Raw genomic sequence first — 23,184 nt, forward strand, 5'->3', positions numbered from 1 at the left:
GCTACCCCACTCCAGTATTCTTGCCTGAAGAATTCCACAAACGAAGGAGCCTGGATGGCTGTAGTCCATGGGGTCACAAAGTCAGACAAGACTGAGCAACTAACACACATTATTTATGTACGGGGACCCTGGTGGGCTGCGGTCTATGGGGTCGCACAGAGTCGGACACCACTGAAGTGACTTAGCAGCAGCAGCAGCTTTACATTTATTATCATCGTTTTACAGAAGAGAAAACTGAGGTTTAGAAAAGTTAAGTAAGTTTTCTAAAGTTTCACAATTGGTAAATTATGGGTCTGATTCTAGAACCCGTGTATTTTTCTGACAGTATGTAAAACATTCTCATAAACATGCGATTTGATCCTATTCTGTAAGCTATTTAGATACTATTATTTATTTTTATCTGTGGTCTAGGACACAGAGTTCATTTTTTTTTCCTCCTAAGATTGCATAGCTAGTAAGTAAAGTCAATGAGCCTAGAGTCTCCAGATTTTGGATTACTAATCCAGTGTTGCTATTGCACATTAAGAAGAAAGAAAGAAAGTTATGCTAAGATCCACAGAAAACTTAGAGTATATGTGAGTAAAAGAACTTTCATAGAACAAAGGTAGCATGCACCAAATCAAGACATCTAGACATTATGAAACAGTGTGGCATGTTTGAGAACACTGACACTCTAATATTTTAGAAACTCTGTGGGCAGAAACTGAATCTAGAGTGTGTGCTTTGTGACTAAGAAAGGAAGGCACAGTGCAGGCGTTAAGAAAAAGGACCCTGGAGTAAACTGACACACGTTAGGATGACCTCGACACGCCACTTCAGTTTTCAATGTCTTTGTTTCCCTGTCTGAAAACTGGGAAAGATCACTGTGCATGACTCCATATGGTTTTTATATTAAGTTAATTGATGTTTATCAAGTACTTAAAATATCACCTGGTATAGCAGTATAGCAGGCACTGTGTGTTGTGTTTAAATGTATAGTACGTAATTTGAACATCCAAGGAATTTGTGGAACAAAAATATGTGGGATAAAGCTGAGTTTTGGCGTTGGAGGATCTTACTGGATATTACTATTCAAGAAAATTGGCCTAGGGACAGTTCAGTCAGCACTGCTAAATGCTTCATACTGTCTTTTCGTTGTTTCTAATGAATGGGTATGCAGCAACTTTAATCTCTTGGACCCTATTTTTAGGGGTTATTAAGAACGCCTGATAAAAGTAGAGTGGAACCATTATATAAAGAACTTTGTATATCAAAATTAGACTATCATATGTAATTTTGTAAGATATGGAGTACTTTTTCCAGTTCTTTACAAGGAAAATGAAATAACAAAAATAGATTTATTAAATCCCTATTATGTGTTTAGCACTGTTCCAGTATTTAACTTGTATTAACTCCTTTAATCCTTACAACAATGATATTACATCACATAGCAAATTGGTGCAAAGCCGGGCATTCAGGCTCTTGAGAATGTACTCCTCACCAGTCTTCCTTGGGGAAAGACAGTGGACAGCGTGTGTAGGATGGACGAAAATGGGAAGAGACTAGAAACAGGGGGAGCAGGTTGCTGTCAGAAACATAGTCAAACTAAATTTCTAAGAATTATAATAGATATAGATTGTTGACAGTATGCCACATAAAATTATTAGACAACTCTATCACACACATTTAATCAATATTATTCTTTCAAATGTTTGCCAATTTCCAGCACAAAATAATCCGATTTGGTTATGCACTTTCAGATAGTCTCTGGGATTTATCTATATTGAGAACTAGAGGGAATTGTAGAGGGGTCAAGTTTAATCCTGTCTTTGATGGAAAGAAAATTCTTTTTTTCTGTCATGTTTACTCTCCCAGCTTCACTGACCTTTATTTTATAAACTGGATAAAATTTACCAAAGCATGAGATAAAGTGATTATTATATGTTCATGGAAAATTATTGATTTACAAGGTTAAGTTATTTTACAAATGACTCATGATGTATAGCCAATGGATAGGGATGCATCAGTTCAGGTTTTCTGGAAAGCAGATACTATGGTAGAATTACAAGAGTTTCGGGGAGGGAAGGGAAGGGAAACAGATGAAAAATAGAACAGGAGGAGCAGATATGGCCAAGCAGAGCCTCAGACTGAGATGTAGGTCAGCCATCTATGAGGACAGAGAGAAAGCAGAGAGTTCAGGATAATGAGCCTCAGAAAGCAACGCAGCTCCGAGAGTCTCACCAAGCTAATGGTGGGCCCCAGAATGAAGATCACCCTTGGCAGGAGTCACGCATGGGGCACAAGCAGCCTGGCTCCAGTACCCTTGCCATGTTTAGTCATTGAGGAGAGTGTGACTGCAGTGAATACTGAAGGTGCAGCAGCTGGAGGCTGTCTGCCCACTGCAGGCTTGGCAGTAGAGAGACCCTAGCAGGCACTCCCACGACTGCCATGAAAGTATAAACAATAGTTTTCTGGTTGAAAGAATAAAGTGCTTGCAACAGTTTATATTATGAGTATACCATCCTACCACACTCAGTTCTTTTTTTTTTTTTTCAGATGTTTAGAAAACTTCTAATAGTCTATCTGCCATGTTTTTTTTTTTTTTTTAATTTGCATCATTTAACTATTTCCTAAATTGAAGTATTTTGGAGAAAATCTCTCAGCCTTAGATTTTCATCAGGCTCAAGATGTGACCTTGGCTTCTGAAGAGGTGATAATACAACTTAACGTCTCTTCTAAGCTCTTCTTTTGATACCCAACTCATTTATTTGTTTAATCAGCATTTATAAATATAAAAACAATAAACGTTAAAGTATGAGTCTATGAGAGGGAATGTTCCAGGAAGGGTGCATATTTTAGAAAATATAGAGATTAGAATGTTTATGGATTTTGTTAGCAGATAAGGCTAGGGATTTAGACAGAGAACAGATCCTAAATGGAATACACACATTTTATCCAGAAAGTGACAAAGAGCCCTGCAAAACTTTTATGCATAAGAATGACATAATCAAACTCATGGTTTAGCAGGAATACTCTGGTGGCCAGCTAATATAGGCAGGGCCTGCAAATAGAGATCAGTTGGGAATTTTTTTATTGTTATCCAGAAAAGAAATGAAGACAGAAACTAAAATATTTAAAAGAATTTCATGATTAATTGGATGCAGAATAATCAGGAGAGGGAGAGGACAGGTGACTTTATATTTATGGCCTACATCTTGGTTACTTAAAATGTTGTGGTCTAAAATCAGCAGCATCAGCATTACTAGGAGCTCATAAGATATGCACAGTTTCAGTCCCCACTCCAGACCACCTGAAACTACTTTCTTCAAAAGATCCTCAAGTGATTTATGTGAATAAGTTAGAGAGCAAACCCTGGGAGATAGTGAAGGACACAGAAGTCTGGTGTGCTGCAGTCCATGGAGTCACAAAGAGTTGGACACAATAGCAAATGAATAACAAAGTTAGAGAAGCATTGGTTTAGTCATGGGTCAGTAAACTTTTTCTGTAAGAGGCTAGAAAATAAATATTTTAGGCTTAGTGTACATACAATCTCTGTTGCTCCTATACAACTTCACTAATTTTAGCATACAAGCTGCCATACACAATGAACAAATAAATGAATGTGGCTGTACTCCAATGCAATTTTATTTATGGACACCGAAGTTTGAATTTCATATAATTTTCTCATATCACAAAATCTTCTCTTGACCTGTTACAACCATTAAAAAATATAAGTTGTTCTGAGTTTCTGAGCTATACAAAAACTGATGGCAGGCCAGATTTGGCTCCTGGAGAACATTTGCTAATACCTGGTGTTGGTGAGTGAATGAGTGATGGGCCATTTGCTAAGGTAGGAAATACAGGGACAGGAACAATTTGTTGGTGAGGACAAATTGTTGGGTCCATAGGACAGGTATTATACCATCTTTTAAATAAATGCAGATGTTAGAGACTAAGCAAACTAATGAGAAAGTTTTTATAATTTCATTCTGGGAAACTTGAACTATCCCCTGGATTTCTCTGATGATTTCTGTTTATCTGATGAGCCTCTTGCCAATGAGTATAGAGAAAACTAGTTCACATGTTTCATGCAGTAGGTGCTCAACTAGTTGTGAGCATTTCATACCATGAAAACAGAGTATTTATTCTTATTAATCAGAAACTTCAAGTAAAATTATACAAAATGTCTACACTAGATGAAGAATTCTTTTTACGTTGTATTAGACAGCAAGCCATCTTGCATGTAAAAGCAGAATAAATATGACTTAATTGATCAACTTTTTCAGGGAAAGGTTAGCTATGCTCTGTCAATGCCTAGTTTTTTCTTATTGTTTTCTCTCCAACCTCACAGCTTTCTCCATCTCTGGTGAAAATAGCCAAGTGGTAATGATTGCCATTTCAGCGGCGGTAGCAATTATTCTCCTCACAGTCGTCACCTATGTTTTGATTGGGAGGTGCGTTCACAATCTGTTTTACAACTTACTTTCATTACTGCATTGCTTGTTCCCCTCAATTGCCACTAAACTCTGAAGAGTTTGCTCAATAAGGTATTTTAACAAATAAGAATGTCTCCACTTGTATTCTAGATCTTTCTTTTTTCTCCCTTTCTTTTGATTCTCCACCTTTAGTTTTGAGTTGTTTTTTTTTCTCATTAATTTCTTGCCCCACTCTCCAAAACATACCGTTTCTCTTCTCTCTTCTGACCTCACTCTTAGTTTTTACTTTCTTTTTCCAATTATCACTTCTCTCATCAAATACACCCCAGATTTCCCTGACACTTTCTCACCCAGAACACTGGTAACACTGCACAGCACTAATCACTAACAATGGAAACTTTACCCTCCATTCATTCTAACAGCAGTTGTTTTAAAAAAATACTATAAACACTTGCTAGGGCCATTATAAAAACTGAACTGAAGGAGTCTGCACAGTGGGGAAGCTACTCTCCATATCTCCTCATTAGGCAGCTTTCCAGGATCCCCAGAGAAAGAAGCTTTCTCTAGAGGATTTAGGAAATATGAAGTCATTAAACTTTCACTAAAGCATTTAATTGTTCATAGAAAATGCTTTTTGTGTGTGTGCTTTGCACATTCTGAACATAGATCATTGTTTTCAGTATATTTATTTTCTGTGTTCTTTTCCTTTGATTCACCTCTAGGTTCTGTGGCTATCATAAGTCAAAACATGGTGCAGATGAAAAAAGACTTCATTTTGGGAATGGACACTGTAAGTTTCTAAACTATGTTTGGTGACTTGGTTTTAACCATTTCAGTTTTAGCAGTTGTTGACTTAAAACTGGATAACTTCCCCCTGACAGAGAGAATTCAGAAGGTTGAGCAAGTTACATTTATTTTAAATGGAGAAAGGAATCCACGGCTATGCATCAAGTAATTTTTACGTGCTGTATTGCAGCATGCTTAAACTAACATGAAGGGTAACTGGTGGTTTATATTCAAATAATGCTCATGATGGGAAGTACATAACTATAGTCAGCTCTGCATGGCTGAAAGGCAAAGCGTATCTTCAATTTCCTTATTACTAGTTATTTGCTGAAATCTAAATAGGAATCTTTTTTCCTTTCTTAACTGCCAAGTAAATATAAACAACCTTTGTTTATGTGAAATGCCTGACTCCATTTTGTCAACCAACCAGGAGAAAGCCTTGAGAATAAACTTTACTTTGGAGTTATATGATATCCAATTGGTAAGGAAGTCAATGCTTTCCCCTCTTATTTTAATATCAAACAATTTAGTCTCTTTTTTAATATTCTTTAAAAGAAATACTCTTTTAAGAAACAAAGTATTTATATCTAATAAAAAGACTCTTTTTTTTTTTTTTTCCTGTGGTGAAACAAATCATTCCAGGTGTTTTGCTTTTCCAAACTATGGCTCAGTTTATTGTGGCAATTACTAATCAGTGGCATGTCCTCATGGAAATTAGTACAAAGATTATACTGATTCTTATATGTTCTCCAAAAATCTCACTGTAACTAATGTAGTCTTGTAAGCATTACTTTCTTTGGCATTCACTGTTGCCTTCTATAAATGCTTTCAGTTCAACGTGATACTTCCTATCAGTCATTGAACTTCCATCTAAAGGTTGTAACTTTACAGTAAAAACTTGATGACCTGTTGTTACCATGCAGGAAGCATATAGTAGATTTAAAAAAAGAATTGTTTTCCAAAATGTAAGTTAAAGTAGGATGGACAGAAAGGCAGAGTTTACAGAGAGCATTGTTTGATTTTTCTATCTCATTATAAAATAATTCACAAAAAAATCAATATCAATAATATAATATCAATATCTCAATCCAGAGTAGTTAGGTTTGCAACTCAAAGGTTTTTAAAGAGTACATGAACAAGTTACAGGATATTTATCTAGCTTTTCCTTCATGATCCCACAAAACACTGCATCACATTCACCATGCATAAATTAGTCAAAGCAGTTGCATTCCTGTGGATTACGTTGGTCTTAATCTGAGCTGGACAATGGATGTAAATACTGTCTTTAGAGCAGGCCATACTGATCTGGTTCTTTATATAGGAATTATAAATCTCATAAACTTGAAGCATTGATAAATTTCTGTGTGCCAATTTTAAGCAGGTTCCTCTATGACTCCAATCTGCTTTAGCTGTTGGTTTTTATGGTGGAGTTTGCTGAAGCTTTAATTTTCTTCAAATGCACAATATACTTATGATAGCCAAACAAAAACGAAATGTGTTTTGCCCTAGCTTTAAGGACATAAAGTAACTTATATGCCTGTCATAAACTTTCTGTGTCTTAATGCTACAGCTGGTTTATTTCAGACCATTTATTTGGTATTACTTTGAAAAGCTCTAGCTATGAACCATTCCCTCCAGCCTTGTTACAAATCCTATAATATTGCTTCAAAAGGAAAGAAATGTGTTTCACCTCCTAAGATCCTGTCCCCTTGCCCTCTCCGCCTGGGCCTTTTTACTTTTTTGCTATCCTTAGGGCAACTCATGCTGGTAAAATGGAAATGTAAATTACTGTGTTTGCACAGAACGAGCTGTAAAGTAGTGCAGCTTAACACGTGTGCATGTGTTTATTATCTGGTTTTCTTGACACAGCCCAGTTACTCTGTGTGTTGCCCTTAATTATTGGTGTGAAGGGATTATGCGCTTGCATCCTGAATCCCCTGATTCTTGAAACCTCTGGGGATGGCAGTTAAAAATCAGCAGCCAGAGCTCCCATGGTGAACAGGCCATTTTTCTTGGAGATGTGTGTGTATGTGTTTATATTTGTATTGTTTCTCTAAATGTCATGTGGATAGAAAAGCCATTTACTTGATTTTAATCAATCACAAAGAATTTGATTGATTTTATACAGGAATGACTATTTAATTTTTAGAGTATTTAGTAATATGGATACTCTCTAGGGTTGACAGGAATGGAATGGTAACTCTAAAGCACACTTTCAAGACTGTTTAAAGCTGGTGCTTATTTAAAATGTTTGAGACATGCTTCCTAACAATTCATTTTAAAATCTTCTTTGTAATTCCATCTTTAAATTTATCTATAGTTGATTTACAATATTAATTTCACATGTGCAGCATAGTTATTCAGGATTTTTACAGACCATATGCCATTAAAAGTTACTATGAGTAAATGGCCATAACTATGTTTCTATGCTAAACAATATATTTTTGTTGCTTACCTAATTCATATGCAGTAATTTGTATCCCTTAGCCCCCTATCCATATTTTGCCAGTAAATATCTCCCAAGTTGATTTCCTTAAATTCAGCAAGATGGAATATTTATAACTGTTTACTAGAAAGAAAAATATTTTTCATGTAATTTTTTAAAATGCTACCATTTCCCTTGAAAGGGAATGCCAGATTTTCTTACTTTACTAGTCCCCAAACTTAAAATGACTAGCGGGAAAATCAAAACGGGATGGTCACATATTCTAGCCTCCATTTAATGTGTCTTCTTTAAAATGTAACCAAAATGACTATACAGAAAGTTTCTAAGAAGACTTCATTTCCTGACATCTTTTACTAAATCTTTGGTTACTTTTACTGTTTTCCTTACCCCAAAGCAAGAAAATCCATTTGCTTGTTTTAACAGTAAAATGTTTTAGTATTGATAATGTAGAAATAGTTCTAGTGTAATAATAAATAATAGTAGACCACTGTACTAAAGAGTGTCTATTTTTATAGGAAGCAATAATGTTTATAATAACAGCAGAAGCATGCGAGCTGATGTGTGAGCTCCAAAGAAATGGGCATTTTTGAGTTCAAATTCTGTCTCCAGGAAACCGAAGGATATTTCTATTTGTGAATAAACCTTCTTAACATGAAGTTACTAATAATGGCAATAGGCTCTGTCATTTTCTAGGAAATAACTACGATCACAGGCACTCAATGTTAGGCACTTGAAAAGCATATTTTTCAGAGCTTTCCTCCTCTTATGCCTAGTATGTTCTTTGTACTGCAGAAAAGTAGAGTTCTTACTTCAAAGCAACTCCACTCACAGTTTGCCCAGAGCAAGGGCAAAAAACTTACTATTTCTCCTTTTTTGTGAATGTTGACTCCCTAGCTATGAGTGTCATCTCAATTATCAACACTCTGCCCCTGGATGGAGAGTGGTTGCCCTTTTCCAGCGGTGGGGGTCAACACCAGGCAGAGGAAGGAGGGTCACTAACCCATCTTCTGCTCAATTCTCCATGTGCTCCCTCACCTTTCATACCTATCCTGTTGCTTCAAGAGCATCTGAAGAAGAGGCTGAGGAAAATAGTTTTTACCTCCAATCTCTCCCAGTCACCATTTCTCTTATAATCCGTTTATTCTTATGCTTTATATTTCTTTACTCAAAATGTCTATGGAAGTTTCCCAGGAACATAAATTATTATGTGATATAACATGGCATTCACAGAGTCATCCTGTAGATTAGCAAACTAATCATTTCTTAATCTTTATTCTGAAATCCTGGACTCATTGGCTGAACAGCCATTGTGCTGAAGGCTCTCTGGAACAATTGCTCTCATGACAGTCCCTACACCTGTTTCATGTGGACTACCAAACTGACTCAAAGAAACCTTCAGAAATTCCAGAATGTTCAGGTGTAATTTTGCCATTAGGATTTTTCTACTAAAATGTGGTATCAGAAAAGACAATGTCTGATTTTATTTGCTAATTTAGGATGTTAAAAAAAATCTTTCAATAATATAGTGTGATAAGAGAAAAAGTGTCCACTTTCCTAGCTAAAATAATTTTACCAATGTTACTAAAATTAAAATCAAAATCAGTTATATTGGTTCATAAAGTATGGGAGTTTATTATATTATTATTTAATGTTAAAGCATTAGTGTTATGTACTTTAATAGATTTTAGGCTTCCATTTTAGAGAAAGTTTTCAGAGAAAGTTTCTTGAACATTCCAAATTGTTTCTAATGTGAATTATTTTTCTAAATGATAGAAATTTCATTAAAATTAAGTCAAATTCAAAATGATTCCCCTATATCTTTTGTCTATGCAATTTTAATTTGGAACATTGTGAATATTTTCTACCTTCAAAATGATTAAACTATGAAGAAAGTTTATATCTGATAAGCTATAAGTATGATTTATGTTTGGAATTTAGCTCTTTGGCACCATTATTAAACTTATAGACAATAATTGTATTGCCTCTAACTATATTGAAAAGCTGGGTGGTCACCTCCCCAGGTGACCCTAGTGGTAAAGAACCTGCCTGCCAATTAGGGAAAACTTAGAGATGTGGGTTTGATTCCTGGCTCAGGAAGATCCCCTTGAGGAGGACGTGGCAACCCACTCCAGTGTTCTTGCTTGGAGAACCCCGTGGATAGAGGAGCCTGCTGGGCTATGATCCGCAGGGTCGCAAACAATCGGACACAACTGAAGTGACTTAGCATAGACGCATGTTGAAAAGCTCCACACAGTAAGATTTCAGTTAACTGATGCTCTGTCTCTTGTGTACTCAGTCATGTCTGACTCTGTGACCCCATGGACTGTAGCCCTCCAAGCTCCTCTATCCGTGGGATTTTCCAGACAACAATACTAGAGTGGGTTGACATTTCTTCTTCCAGGGATCTTCTCCATTCAGGGATTGAACCCATGGTCTCCTGTGTCTCCTGCATTGGCAAGTGGATTCTTTACCATTGACCCACCAAGGAAGCCCATATATACACATACTCACAGTTTAATTTAGATCTATAATTGAAGTGGAGAATTTTGAATGACTGTTAGTAATAGCAGAACAGTGTCAGAAAAAAAAACATGTTATTTTATATCCTCTAATTAATTTATCTATACAGCAGCTATCCCACCTTATGAAAGTATTTCACAAACTTTCCTTTATTGTCACATGTAATACTATAATAAATATTTGGTTATTTCACTTTGTTGAATCAGACATGTGTGATAGTGTGAAGGCATTCACTCACTCTTGTTATAGGTAGTCATTGCTGGGCAGACTAAATTCTAAACCATTCTTCTCTTCTTAAGAACCCCCTCATTTTCCTTCTACAGATTTTAAAGAGAAAACTCCTCTCTCTGTTTCATTACAAGGAACTTTTTTTCTTAAAGTGTTCAACTTATTTAGTCTAAATTTTCTGTCTGATAATGTCTGTGAATAAATCAAAGGTTGATGAAATTTAATGTCATGGGAATTTTTTTTAAACTAATAATGTTATGATAAAACTTTCTCAGTAAAGGTTTTATATATCTAGCTACAGTAATGCCTTTCTTCCTTTCTTTAAACAGTAAAACTTCCAGGTCTCAGGACTTACGTTGACCCACACACATATGAGGACCCTACCCAAGCAGTTCATGAGTTTGCTAAGGAATTAGATGCCACCAACATATCCATTGACAAAGTTGTTGGAGCAGGTAAGCACCCCAGTAATCCTCATGCCAACCTAGTATGTTAATTACAACTTTACAGCTATGCATAAGAATGCTGCCTGAGATTGATTGCTCACACTCTCAGGTCCAGGTATACTGCTTTGAAAAGGGACATTTTCTGATTTCATGATGAAAGGCAAGCAGTAAATAAATGCAGGAGTATTTAATGGAATGTAATGATTTCGAAGGTACCATACTTACAGGTTACGGCCAGCTTTTTATTTATTGAGTTTCAGAGGCGGCAGCCACAGCAGCTCAGTCTCCCCCATGGCTATGCTGATCATGTGTCACAAAGTCTATTTGGCTAAATGGGAAGCATGGGATAAAAGTGTGTCTTTCTTTAAACTAGCTTACTAAGTGAAAAATTTTGATTTGTAGGAAAAAAAGTAATTTTTGACTCTTCTTTGGGATTAGGCAACACAAAATAAAATTTAAAAATGATGTATTTTATATAAATTCCATCAAAACTGTATTGACAGAATAGTTTAAATAATATGAAGTGCTCCATTTTAATACCTGCCTGTAACACGATATAGTCATAAATTATTTGTGTTGAAGTTTGTTTCTATATAGATATATTTTTGTTCTAATTATTAATTTGCTCAATCATAAATTCATTAACACCTATGGAATAATTATTAATTGCAGCTGCTGCTGCTGCTAAGTCGCTTCAGTCGTGTCCGACTCTGTGCGACCCCATAGACGGCAGCCCACCAAGCTCCCCGGTCCCTGGGATTCTCCAGGCAAGAACACTGGAGTGGGTTGCCATTTCCTCCAAATTGCAGCTTCATATATTCAAAAATTATAGATATTTATGAAATAACAATGTTTTATACAGTTATATATAAATTTATGGCATTCATAGTATATGCAGTGTCTATTTGAATAAAACTACTACTCAGAAGAAAAATAAACAACACTGTACAATAATTACACACATCACCTCATTCTCCAATATTACTTTAAAAACAAACTAGTTATGTTGATGTGGGAAATAGAGTGAAAGACTGAAAAAAGGAATTCTCTGAATTATGCATACCATATCAGATCACATTTTCTGCAAGTACTATATATGACTGATGCTTTTTTGTGCACATGTAAATATAATTTTCTGTTTCTTTTTCTCTGCACTGAAGAAATATTTAGAATTCAAATAGTATTTATTATTCAGGCAGGATAATTTGAGTGATTCACATATTATCTAAATAAATAATTTAGTAAATGTCTCTTCTATTTTTTTTTTAATGTTATACACTCCTAAAACTCACATGTGTGGGTAGTATGAAACCATCAGTTCATAAAAGGAAACAAGAGTAAGTACTTCTTTTTTCACAATCTAAGACTTAAGAACATACACACTCACTGTACATCTATGTTAATCCAGCCAAAATTAATCCAGATATATATTTATTACTCTCTTTCATTTGTATAGTTCTGCTTCTTCAACTGCTCCATAGTGCAGAGGGGTTTTGTCCTGCTGGTTTTAATGTTGCCCCACAAGAGTGCACTGTTCTCCAGCATAGAAGCTGCAATAGCATGTGAAGCACCCTCCGCTGGAGAATGTGATGAGAGAAGGCAAATCTACTCATGGTCAGCCAATGTCTATAAGGCCAGACATATTGCAACCTTGAGATTTGGGGCCTTCTGCATTAACAGAAATTTATATATACAGATGTTATTGACAAAGTCAGATATCTAGAACACAGTGTGTGCCTGTGTTAGTCACTCAGCCGTGTCCGATTCTTTCCAACCCCAAGGACTGTAGCCCGTCAGGATCTTCCATCCATGGAATTCTCCAGGCATAAATACTAGAGTGGGTTGCCATTCCCTTCTCCTGGGGATCTTCTTGACCCAGAGATCGAACACAGGTCTCCCATATTGCAGGCAAATTCTTTACCATCTGAGCCACCAAGGACTCCCATATACATACAAGTATTATTGACAAAGCTAGATACCTAGAACACGGTAGGGTGAGATAAAACATACTCATTAAAAATGGTCTCTGATCAATAAGACAAAGGGAAAGGCTATCTGTACTGAATCACTTAATAATCTCTGATGCTCATTAAAGATTAGAGAAGATCTTCTTTGATTTCTCTTCAAGCATATTTGCAAAAAATTAGAGGTATATCCCATTTTCAGTATTTTACACCCAATAGTCTCATTTGCCACATAAGAGCTATAAAACTGTCTGTTTTGTTTGCAAATATATATATATCTTCAAGGTATATTATGCTTCTCCTGGAAGATTTCTTTATAATATACACTCTGAATTCTAGTCTGTCTTGATTAGGCTTTAAATGATTTGTCATTACCAAAATAGAATATGAAACCAAGATTTTGAAAGCTATAATGTTTAAAATATTTTGTTTTGTAATACTTTAAATGTCTACATAGATGAAATTGTATAACAGTATAATGAACCTGAAGTGAAAGTGTTAGTCACTCAGTCTTTTCTGACTCTTTGTGACCCCATGGACTATGGCTCACCAGGCTCCTCTGTCCATGGAACTCTCCAGGCAAAAATAATGGAGTGGGTTGCCATTCCCTTCTCCAGGGGATCTTTCCTACTCAGGGATGGAACCCAGGCCTTCTGCATTGCAGGCAGACTCTTTATTGTCTGAGCCACCAGGGAAGCCCACCATAATGAACCTGCACATACCCATTTCTGCAACAACTTCACTTACGACCAATCTCCTTTCATCTATACTCTAAACCACTCTCTATACCTTTCTAAATTTTTAAAATAATGCTGTTCACAAAAATTAGTAATCATGATAGATGGATTTAGCATCTATCTTCCACTATTAAAGAGCTGAATATATTATTCAATCAAAGAATTTTATAGTCAATTAAATATACAGGAAGGCTATGTGGACAAATTCTAGTTTTAGGTGAAGAATTTCATACAAAGAAATAGATTTAATAGAAACTTTCATTTATGCATTTAATAACCAGAAGAATTATAACCATATTGCAGATTACAAAATTAAAACTGAGGCATGAGTTAATTTTCTCAAAGTAGTATAATTTTTTTAGTGAGGAATTTATAATGACTAGAATTCCTAATTTTATCCCTCAATCCAAAGTTTTCTATAGGTTGAAAATATATAATTCCTCCAGTACTCTTGCCTGGAAAATCCCATGGACAGAGGAGCCTGGTAGGCTGCAGTCCATGGGGTCGCTACTAGTCGGACACGACTGAGCAACTTCACTTTCACTTTTCACTTTCATGCATTGGAGAAGGAAATGGCAACCCACTCCAGTGTTCTTGCCTGGAGAATCCCAGGGATGGGGGAGCCTGGTGGGCCGCCGTCTATGGGGTCACACAGAGTTGGACATGACTGAAGTGACTTAGCAGCAGCAGCAGCATACTGTGTTAGGCATTCACATGGTTTAATTTTATTAGACTTTTAAATAGATATTATTGCCATTTCACCAGATGAGGAAACAGAAGCTGAAAATTTGAATGGCCCAGGGTCACATTAATTGGGAAGCCAAAATTTGAATCTTGTGCTTTTCAACTTCAAAGTCTATGCTAGACACTGCTGCTAAGTCACTTCAGTCGTGTCCAACTCTCTGCGACCCCATAGATGGCAGCCCACCAGGCTCCCCGTCCCTGGGATTCTCCAGGCAAGAACACTGGAGTGGGTTGCCATTACTGCAGCCTACCAGGCTCCTCCGCCCATGGGATTTTCCAGGCAAGAGCACTGGAGTGGGGTGCCATTGCCTTCTACTATGCTAGACACTACTGATCACAATAGTGCCTTCTAAGAATTTTTTTTTTAACTGAGATAATTCATGTATAGTGTTTAGCTTATATAACAGTATTGTTCAATATGTATTTTTATTATGTTTTTATTAAAACAATGGAAGGAGAATGGATTTTGAGGTAATGCAGAGGGTCTTTTTGCTTAAACACAAGTGCATTTTTTCCTGTTTTAAATAAATTAGTATAAGAAATTTTATGTTGAGCAATTGTGCATTGTGCACCTTAAATCAAAATACAGTCTGTGCATTCTCTTAAAATATATTTTATTTTAAAGAGCAAATACACAGTGATGCACTTAATTGATACTTTAAGAAATCAAGAGTATCTTCTCAAATAATCTTCTTGTAGCTGAGTTTTTATTTAGAAATAATATAATCTACTTTTTTTTCCTTATGGGTACAAATCTAATTGAATAAGATCGTGTAAAACTTGATTAGATGGAAAAATCAGGCATTTATTCCATTTGCCCAGTCTTTGTTGATTTTTTCAACACTATTCTTTCAAGAACAGTTCTTATAAAGAGAATTGAATTAAAATTTAACATTCTATGTCTAGTGTGGGCTTTCCTGGTGGCTCAGAATGTAAAGAATCTGCCTGCCATGCAGGAGATCTGGGTTCAATCTCTGAGTTGGGAAGATCCCCTGGAGAAGGAAATGGCAACCCAATCCACTCCAATATTCTTGCCTGGAGAATTCCATGTGTCCAGAAGAGCCTGGTGAGCTAGAGTCCATAGGGTTGCAAAGAGCCGGGCACGACTGAGTGACTAACACACACACATGTGTATACTGTATTTGTCACAGCTTCTGGTATTCATCAGGTGAAATAAGCACATTTCTAAATTTTATGATTTTTTTTTAAATATTAGCACTACTGAAACACCACTTTCTGGATTTTGAAATCCAGAAAGTGTCCACATCCCATTAACAAGGGAAAAAACACTAATTGGGCCTCTTGAAATTCAAAGTCTTCCCCTCTGACTTCCCTAGTGAGGTACTTTCAGAATATACTTTTCTTTACAAATACTTGTCCAATAGGACATTAAACATGTTATCACCATCATCATCACAACCATCTCTTCTTACATTAACAGAATTTGACATTTTAAAAAGAACTTTTATATTTATTCCTCACTTTGAGTTAACTCTTCAGAGATAGATAATTCATCTTCCTTATACTATGTTTGTACTCAAAGAAGAAATAGTAAACAACACTCAGATGGCACTTATGTTTCTGTCTCCTTCCTAAGTGCTTTTCATATTTTAATTCCTTTAACTGTACCAAAATTTTATGAAGTAGAAAATAATTGGTGTCCCTATGTTACAGATAAAGAGACAAAGGCATAGAATCACAGTCACTCAAAATCACGCAGATAGTAAGTGACAGATGCAAAATTAGACCCTAGACAATCTGGCTTCAGAATGCATAGACTATGTTACAGTTCTGTACTATCTGTCCTGTCAAGTAAGTGTCTTGTCATTTAAAATAAGTAATCATGATATCCAAATTTAAAACACGATCCATGACACCATGTTGATACATGATAATGGCAGAACTTTATTTCAGAATGTGAAAATTCATTATGAATGTCTCCTTATTGTTTATCCAAAATTAATGTTTATAAAAAGTGCATGGGAGTTAGCAATGTTCTAAATAAAGAAACTCTTCCTAACTTCTCCTAATGTTCATGCATCTATAACAGCACATTCTTCCTTTGGTTTAAAAAAGATCATTAAATGTTCTCAAGTTCTGCCCCAGCTCTCCCTATGATCCTAAAAACACACCAGCTGCAGATATTGCTATTTTCTGTATGCTTTCTTGAGGGAAAGAAATTAGATCTGCCTTTATTAGCATTATAGCTATGTGTTTTTCATAGTTTCTGTCACACTGTTGCCAACTGATGAGCATTTATTAAATAAATGTATGAATAACTGCTTTTGGACATTAACTGACTTTAACAAGTTACAGCCTAAGTCATTGTTGTGAAAACAGTTGGCAAGACTGGATTCCTGAGCAAGATTCAAATCTGGGGAAGTCATTTTTAGGGATGTGGTTGGTAAATCAATAGGACAGCCTGCTGCTTTGTGAAGAGAAGGATTTACTTGGATGAAAAATAGAGAAGAAGCATCTCACTTCTTGACACCTTGGGCTTGTGTAAAAACTCACAGCAAGAGGGCTGGACCAAAAATGTTTTTCCATTCCACAAAAGGCCTAAAAATTGATCATGTGATTTTCCTCTTCAGAAAAATATCTCATTTGCTATTAAAAATCACTTTTAATGTTGTACAAAACCCATCTAGTTACACAACATTAGGATTTCTTTTACGAACCAGACGCATTCCATATCTGACACTATTTAGTGGCCATCACTGTGGCAGCCTTGTTGTTGCTGTTCAGTCGCTAACACATGTCCGACTCTTTGCAACAGCACAGAATGCAGCATGCCAGCTTCCCTGTCCTTCACAATCTTCCAGAGCTTTCTCAAACTCATGTCCGTAGCGTTGGTGATGCCATCCAACCATATTATCCTCTGTTGCTCCTTCTTTCAGAAAGCAGAAATATGTAGTTAAATTGGTCCTCTTGGTGGAAACAAAATGGTGAGAAACATCTCAAATTTAATCAAGTGCTCAACTCATTATATTGGTGCTGCTCTGTTGATTATTTTGAGGCTATGAGAATAAGGAGTGAAAGTCTAATAGACACAGCTTCCAACTTCCTTCTTATCCTTTCATATTTCATTATTCACAATGTAGTACTTCAGAAGACACAAAGCTTATCACAAGGTTCATTTATCACCAGGATGTGGATGGACTAGGGTTTTTAGGGAGTCTCAGATTACCATCTTCCAAAATAATTTGGAAGTCTATGAGTGTACATCTTGCAGGTCAAGGGTGTAAATATTTTGAATTGAATTGTTGAGAGAAAACAGTTGCTCTCTACTAATGATTTTTGTAATATCATTCCTTGCCTTTTCTTGTTGTTTTCTTCTGCATTCTAACAGGTGAATTTGGAGAGGTGTGCAGCGGCCGTTTAAAACTTCCTTCAAAAAAAGAGATTTCAGTGGCCATCAAGACCCTAAAAGTGGGCTACACAGAAAAGCAAAGAAGAGACTTCTTAGGCGAAGCAAGCATTATGGGACAATTTGACCATCCCAATATCATTCGACTGGAGGGAGTTGTTACTAAAAGTAAGTGAAGTCATAAAACTGATTATGTATATGTTGACCAGAGGTCATTTAAACCCAAAGCCCTAATAATTTAAGATTTGGGGTCTTATTCTCGTTAGTCTCTGTTAGTCTTGACAATAAAAACAGAACAGTTTAGGATTAACACATAGACAAGAGATCAAATATATTTAACTAGTATTATATTGACAGTGCTATTCTAGATCTTAAAAAGCTTTAAAAAGTTTAGGAGCTAAACCTTGGGCTATATTAAGACATGTGGGTTAAAAAAATAGTTAAGTGAATTGTGTGGAACCTTGCGTTATGTGGAGTAGCAGGGAAAACTAATGACTCAGTTTTGACAGAAATTGCTGGGAACTCCCAGATAGCTGCCTTTTCTATTATTGTTCACCAGTTTCATTTAAGCTTCCAAATCTTTACCCCCTTGGCTTTGGAAAAATTATGAGAGTTTGGGGAATGCTTCTGAGCTGTTAAGATTGGGATCACATTAGACCCAAGCCCTTTTCTCTGTTCTCTGTGGATTTCAAATAATTCTGATCTACAGTCCCAGATGGATTCTTGACTGCTCTGGCTCACAGCTTGTGATGGAGACCTGAACTTATTTCCATGATAGCTTCCCCAGCCAGGCTCAAAAGGGATCCCTTGAGGCAGATATGTGATTTTTGGCTGCAATCCCAATGAAAATCTCTTGAGAATGATCTGGAATTTATTTTTTTCTCCAGATTTTGGAGCACACAATGAAGAATGAATTAAATTGGCAACAAACTTCTTAAAGTGAAAGACAGCATATGGCAGAGAATTTGGCATCCTTTAGGGGGTTATTCATTGGCACCATATTTACATATTCTATGGTTACCAACAGACATTACAAATTACAATTTTCATGATGATATTTTTCTTTAACATTACATGGAACACTTTTCAAATGGCACTAATACCTAGTCTCATTTTAGTGTGACTAAAAAGGCAATTCCTTATTCACAAGAGCATGGTATAATTGAAATATACCTTGATTTCCTTTAGAGTTTTTTAATATAGTAAGCAGGGTTAAGAACTTAACAATGTAGAAGAACTTAGTCATAAACTATAAGCCCATATTGTCTTATTAGAAGCATATTTTTCCTTCTATACTCATAAAAACAAGGCTACATTAGTTGTAACACTGAAACATTTTCTGATGAAAACACCTCTTTTAATTTTTAAAAATTAGTAATGAAAATACTGTTTGTAGTACTAAGGATTGGAAAACTCTATTAAGTATTCTTTTCTTCAGGGCAAGACCTTATCTATAGAATACCCTACTTAATATTAGAATTACATAATCATGTCTCACTGGGGTTTTAATTGTTGATTAACCTTTTAAATCTCCCATATCATTCTCACCAAGTGGTTGTCCTTCAGATTTTGAGACCATTGTGAGAAGAAACTCACTGGTATTAAACTACATACTTATATAGCCATTTTTCTTTTCACTCTCAATTTTCAAAATTCTCAGTTTTTTTGTTTCCAGTGTGCCGCTACTGCTGCTAAGTCGCTTCAGTCGTGTCCAACTCTGTGCGACCCCATAGACGGCAGCCCACCAGGCTCCGCCATCCCTGGGATTCTCCAGGCAAGAACACTGGAGTGGGTTGCCATTTCCTTCTCCAACGCATGAAAGTGAAAAGTGGAAGTGAAGTCAGTCAGTTGTATCTGACTCTTCGTGACCCCATGGACTGTAGCCTACCAGGCTCCTCCATCCATGGGATTTTCCAAGCAAGAGTACTGGAGTGGGGTGCCATTCCAGTATAATAAGTTATTATTATACTGTTTTGTTTTGCTAGCTGTTATCTACAAGTTTATTTACTGAATGATAAGCAAAATTAAACCATAATTATTGTGGAAGGTTTTCTTATATAAAAATATAATAATCAAATATGAATTATGGTCATCTGGCAAAGAAACCATTAAAAAACCCCAAGATTGAAATACAAGAAAAAATGCATTTAAAAATTGACCTTAAAAAATTGCAGGTATTATACATTAAACATTTTATTCAAGTAGGAGTCTGTAATATTCTAATATGAATTACAACTGCCTTATTCTTAGAGTGAAAGTTCTAAATTTGATAGATCTGCTTGGTCAAATATGCATGCAAGAGACTGCCAAATCTAACTATATAAATCTCAATCATCTCATATAGTGCAAACATAAGAGAGTTGCAAACCTAGAATTAGATTTTGAACTCCTTTAGTGGCATATTTAAAAGCTCTAAGTCTGGTGCCCTATTACAACTGAGGGGAAATACAAATAATAAGGCAGTTTTGTCACTGAAAGAAAGTATTTAATCCACTCCTCTCATTTTCTTTGTTTCCCAAGAATATATAATTGCTAAAACAATCTATTTGCAAAGCTTAGAAACATACGTACAACTAGAAATACAGAGTTAATAATTTAGTGAACAAATTGTATTTCAAGAAGAAAAGAAAGCATATTGGTATCTGGATTAAGAATCAGGGAGTGAGAGATCAAGCTCTGATTCAGCTCTCCTGATCTGTGAGATTTCTGACAAATCAAAACACTCCAACAGACTCCCTCTGTTCACTTGTAACACAGAATTAGCAGTCCTGCTTTACTATTTCCACGTCCTTTTAAGATCAAATGAGATTCCATAGGAATATATTGTTAAGTGGAATACAGCTATGCAAATCTAAATGATCACTTCTGGTTGAGTTTGAAAAGATTTTACTAGTTCATCTGGGAGTGTAGAAGAAAATTATTGAGAGCAATTCCTTTCTTTGCTCAAAGATAATTTTTATTATGACTATTAGTTATATGCTTTAAATCTACTCTAATGTATCATTTTCAAGTTAGAGAAAGCCCTTTATTCAATCATTTTATTTTCATTTATTTGAATTGAGCTATAAACAATTTTAATGGTGTGGTTTTGAGCCTGATGATCTTAAACAAGAGAAGGTGAGAGAGTCTCTGATCTTTAAAGTAGCAGAAAGCTGGGGGCACAGTCTTGCTTAGAACTTTGTACTAACATGTGTTATCAATTTCAGTCAACGTTCAAAATGATGGAAGTTGTTTTTAGCAAATGTTTGATATTTCTGCCATCACACCATTATTCAAAAGATGTTCAGACTGCATCCAAGAAGACTTTCCATTGGCCACTTTTCACATAGTGAAATAGAAGGAATTATGTTGGATGAATTGGAGAAGGAAATGGCAACCCACTCCAGTGTTCTTGCCTAAAGAATCCCAGGGACGGGGGAACCTGGTGGGCTGCTGTCTATGGGGTCATACAGAGTTGGACACGACTGAAGTGACTTAGCAGCAGCAGCATGTTGGATGACATGTGTTTTATGTTGTTATTTGCGGATGGATTATTTTCTAAAATTTAAAAAGTAATAAAGCAACTTAGCTGTTCAGTTCAGTTCAGTCACTCAGTTGTGTCCGAGTCTTTGCGACCCCATGAACTGCAGCATGCCAGGCCCCCCTGTCCATCACCGACTCCGGGAGTTCACTCAGACTCACGTCCATCAAGTCGGTGATGCCATCCAAACATCTCATCCTCTGTCGTCCCCTTCTCCTCCTGCCCCCAATCCCTCCCAGCATCAGAGTCTTTTCCAATGAGTCAACTCTTCGCATGAGGTGGCCAAAGTACTGCAGGTTCAGCTTTAGCATCATTCCTTCCAAAGAAATCCCAGGGCTGATCTCCTTCAGAATAGACTGGTTGGATCTCCTTGCAGTCCAAGGGACTCTCAAGAGTCTTCTCCAACACCACAGTTCAAAAGCATCAATTCTTCTGTGCTCAGCTTTCTTCACAGTCCAACTCTCACATCCATACATGACTACTGGAAAAACCATAGCCTTGACTAGACAGACCTTAATGTCTCTGCTTTTGAATATGCTATCTAGGTTGGTCATAACTTTCCTTCCAAGGAGTAAGCGTCTTTTAATTTCATGGCTGCAGTCACCATCTGCAGTGATTTTGGAGCCCAAAAGAATAAAGTCTGACACTGTTTCCACTGTTTCCCCATCTATTTGCCATGAAGTGATGGGCCCAGATGCCATGATCTTCATTTTCTGAATGTTGAGCTTTAAGCCAACTTTTCCACTCTCCTCTTTTACTTTCATCAAGAGGCTTTTGAGTTCCTCTTCACCTTCTGCCATAAGGGTGGTGTCATCTGCATATCTGAGGTTATTGATATTTCTCCTGGCAATCTTGATTCCAGCTTGTGCTTCTTCCAGCCCAGCATTTCTCATGATGTACTCTGCATGTAAGTTAAATAAGCAGGGTGACAATATACAGCCTTGACGTACTCCTTTTCCTATTTGGAACCAGTCTGTTGTTCCATGTCCAGTTATAACTGTTGCTTTCTGACCTGCATATAGGTTTCTCAAGAGGCAGGTCAGGCTGTAACCTTGTATTATTGAGGAAAGTCTTAGGCAGATGATTAAGAGGATTTCTCATATTGAAAGACTTCTATATTGGTCTGGGTGTCCACTGGACACCAAAAGCTCAATCATTTGCTTGCATTTTCTGTACATATGGTAATGAAATATTACTGGAATTAGTTGTCATTCTTTAGTGACTATGCCATATTATTTCTATTTCTTGTTTCCCTCTTGCTAAAACTTCTTTGGCACTTGTCTCAAGGACACTGCTCTCCTTGCCATAGTTTTAATAGACTATGTATAGTTTATATATTTTTTATTAATAATTTGTAAAAGCAATTTGTTACCATAAATTTTAGAAACTGATGAATCAAGTTATGCATTTGTGACTATAATTTGGTATATGAGTTGAAAACATCTCTAAGTGGCCATATCAACCAAGCTAGGAAAATCTATAATCAATATATTAGAAGAAAAATAAGTAACACAGGGAATCTTATTTTTACATGTCTAAAAAATTTCCCTATATGCTCAACAGTGTCCACTCATGTCTCTCTATTGAATTGGCCACAATTATAAAATAATATGTTGCTGTGTATTTCCCCCAATCATTTAGATAGGATAGGCTTTGATGTTTTTGAAAGATTATATTTAGTTTACAAAATTTGTTAGAGCATGAGTTGAATGTGCTCATATTGCCTCTTACAGAGTGCTAGTTTAAATCTTCAATATCTCTCCTAAAGGAAGAAGAAATATAACTGTACACTTGTTTCACAACTGAGTAATTCTAGTCTTATACAAATTCTTGCAGAAAGGGAAAAAAAATGTACACATAAAGATAGTGATATCTTGATATCAAACCATACAGGAATATTATCAGAAAAGAAAATAAGAGATTAGTATAACACATGAACCAAACTTTAATAACACTGGAATAATTATGAAACTATAACTAGCAATGTATTAAATAAAGATACCTTATCATG

The 23,184-nt window shown here is 36.1% G+C and overlaps 1 protein-coding gene across 1 annotated transcript in view; it reads left to right on the top strand.

Annotated features, from left to right (window-relative positions):
• Positions 1 to 23,184, top strand: part of EPHA3 (EPH receptor A3) — a 405,932-nt gene that overhangs the window by 336,763 nt on the left and 45,985 nt on the right. The window contains exons 8-11 of the mRNA XM_052649018.1: positions 4,331 to 4,433; positions 5,138 to 5,205; positions 10,725 to 10,850; positions 17,636 to 17,821. Of these exons, the coding sequence (XP_052504978.1) occupies positions 4,331 to 4,433; positions 5,138 to 5,205; positions 10,725 to 10,850; positions 17,636 to 17,821 (483 nt within the window). The remainder of the gene's footprint in view (positions 1 to 4,330; positions 4,434 to 5,137; positions 5,206 to 10,724; positions 10,851 to 17,635; positions 17,822 to 23,184) is intronic.

The sequence above is a fragment of the Budorcas taxicolor genome, chromosome 1 (genome assembly GCF_023091745.1).
Source record: "Budorcas taxicolor isolate Tak-1 chromosome 1, Takin1.1, whole genome shotgun sequence".
NCBI lineage: Eukaryota > Metazoa > Chordata > Mammalia > Artiodactyla > Bovidae > Budorcas > Budorcas taxicolor.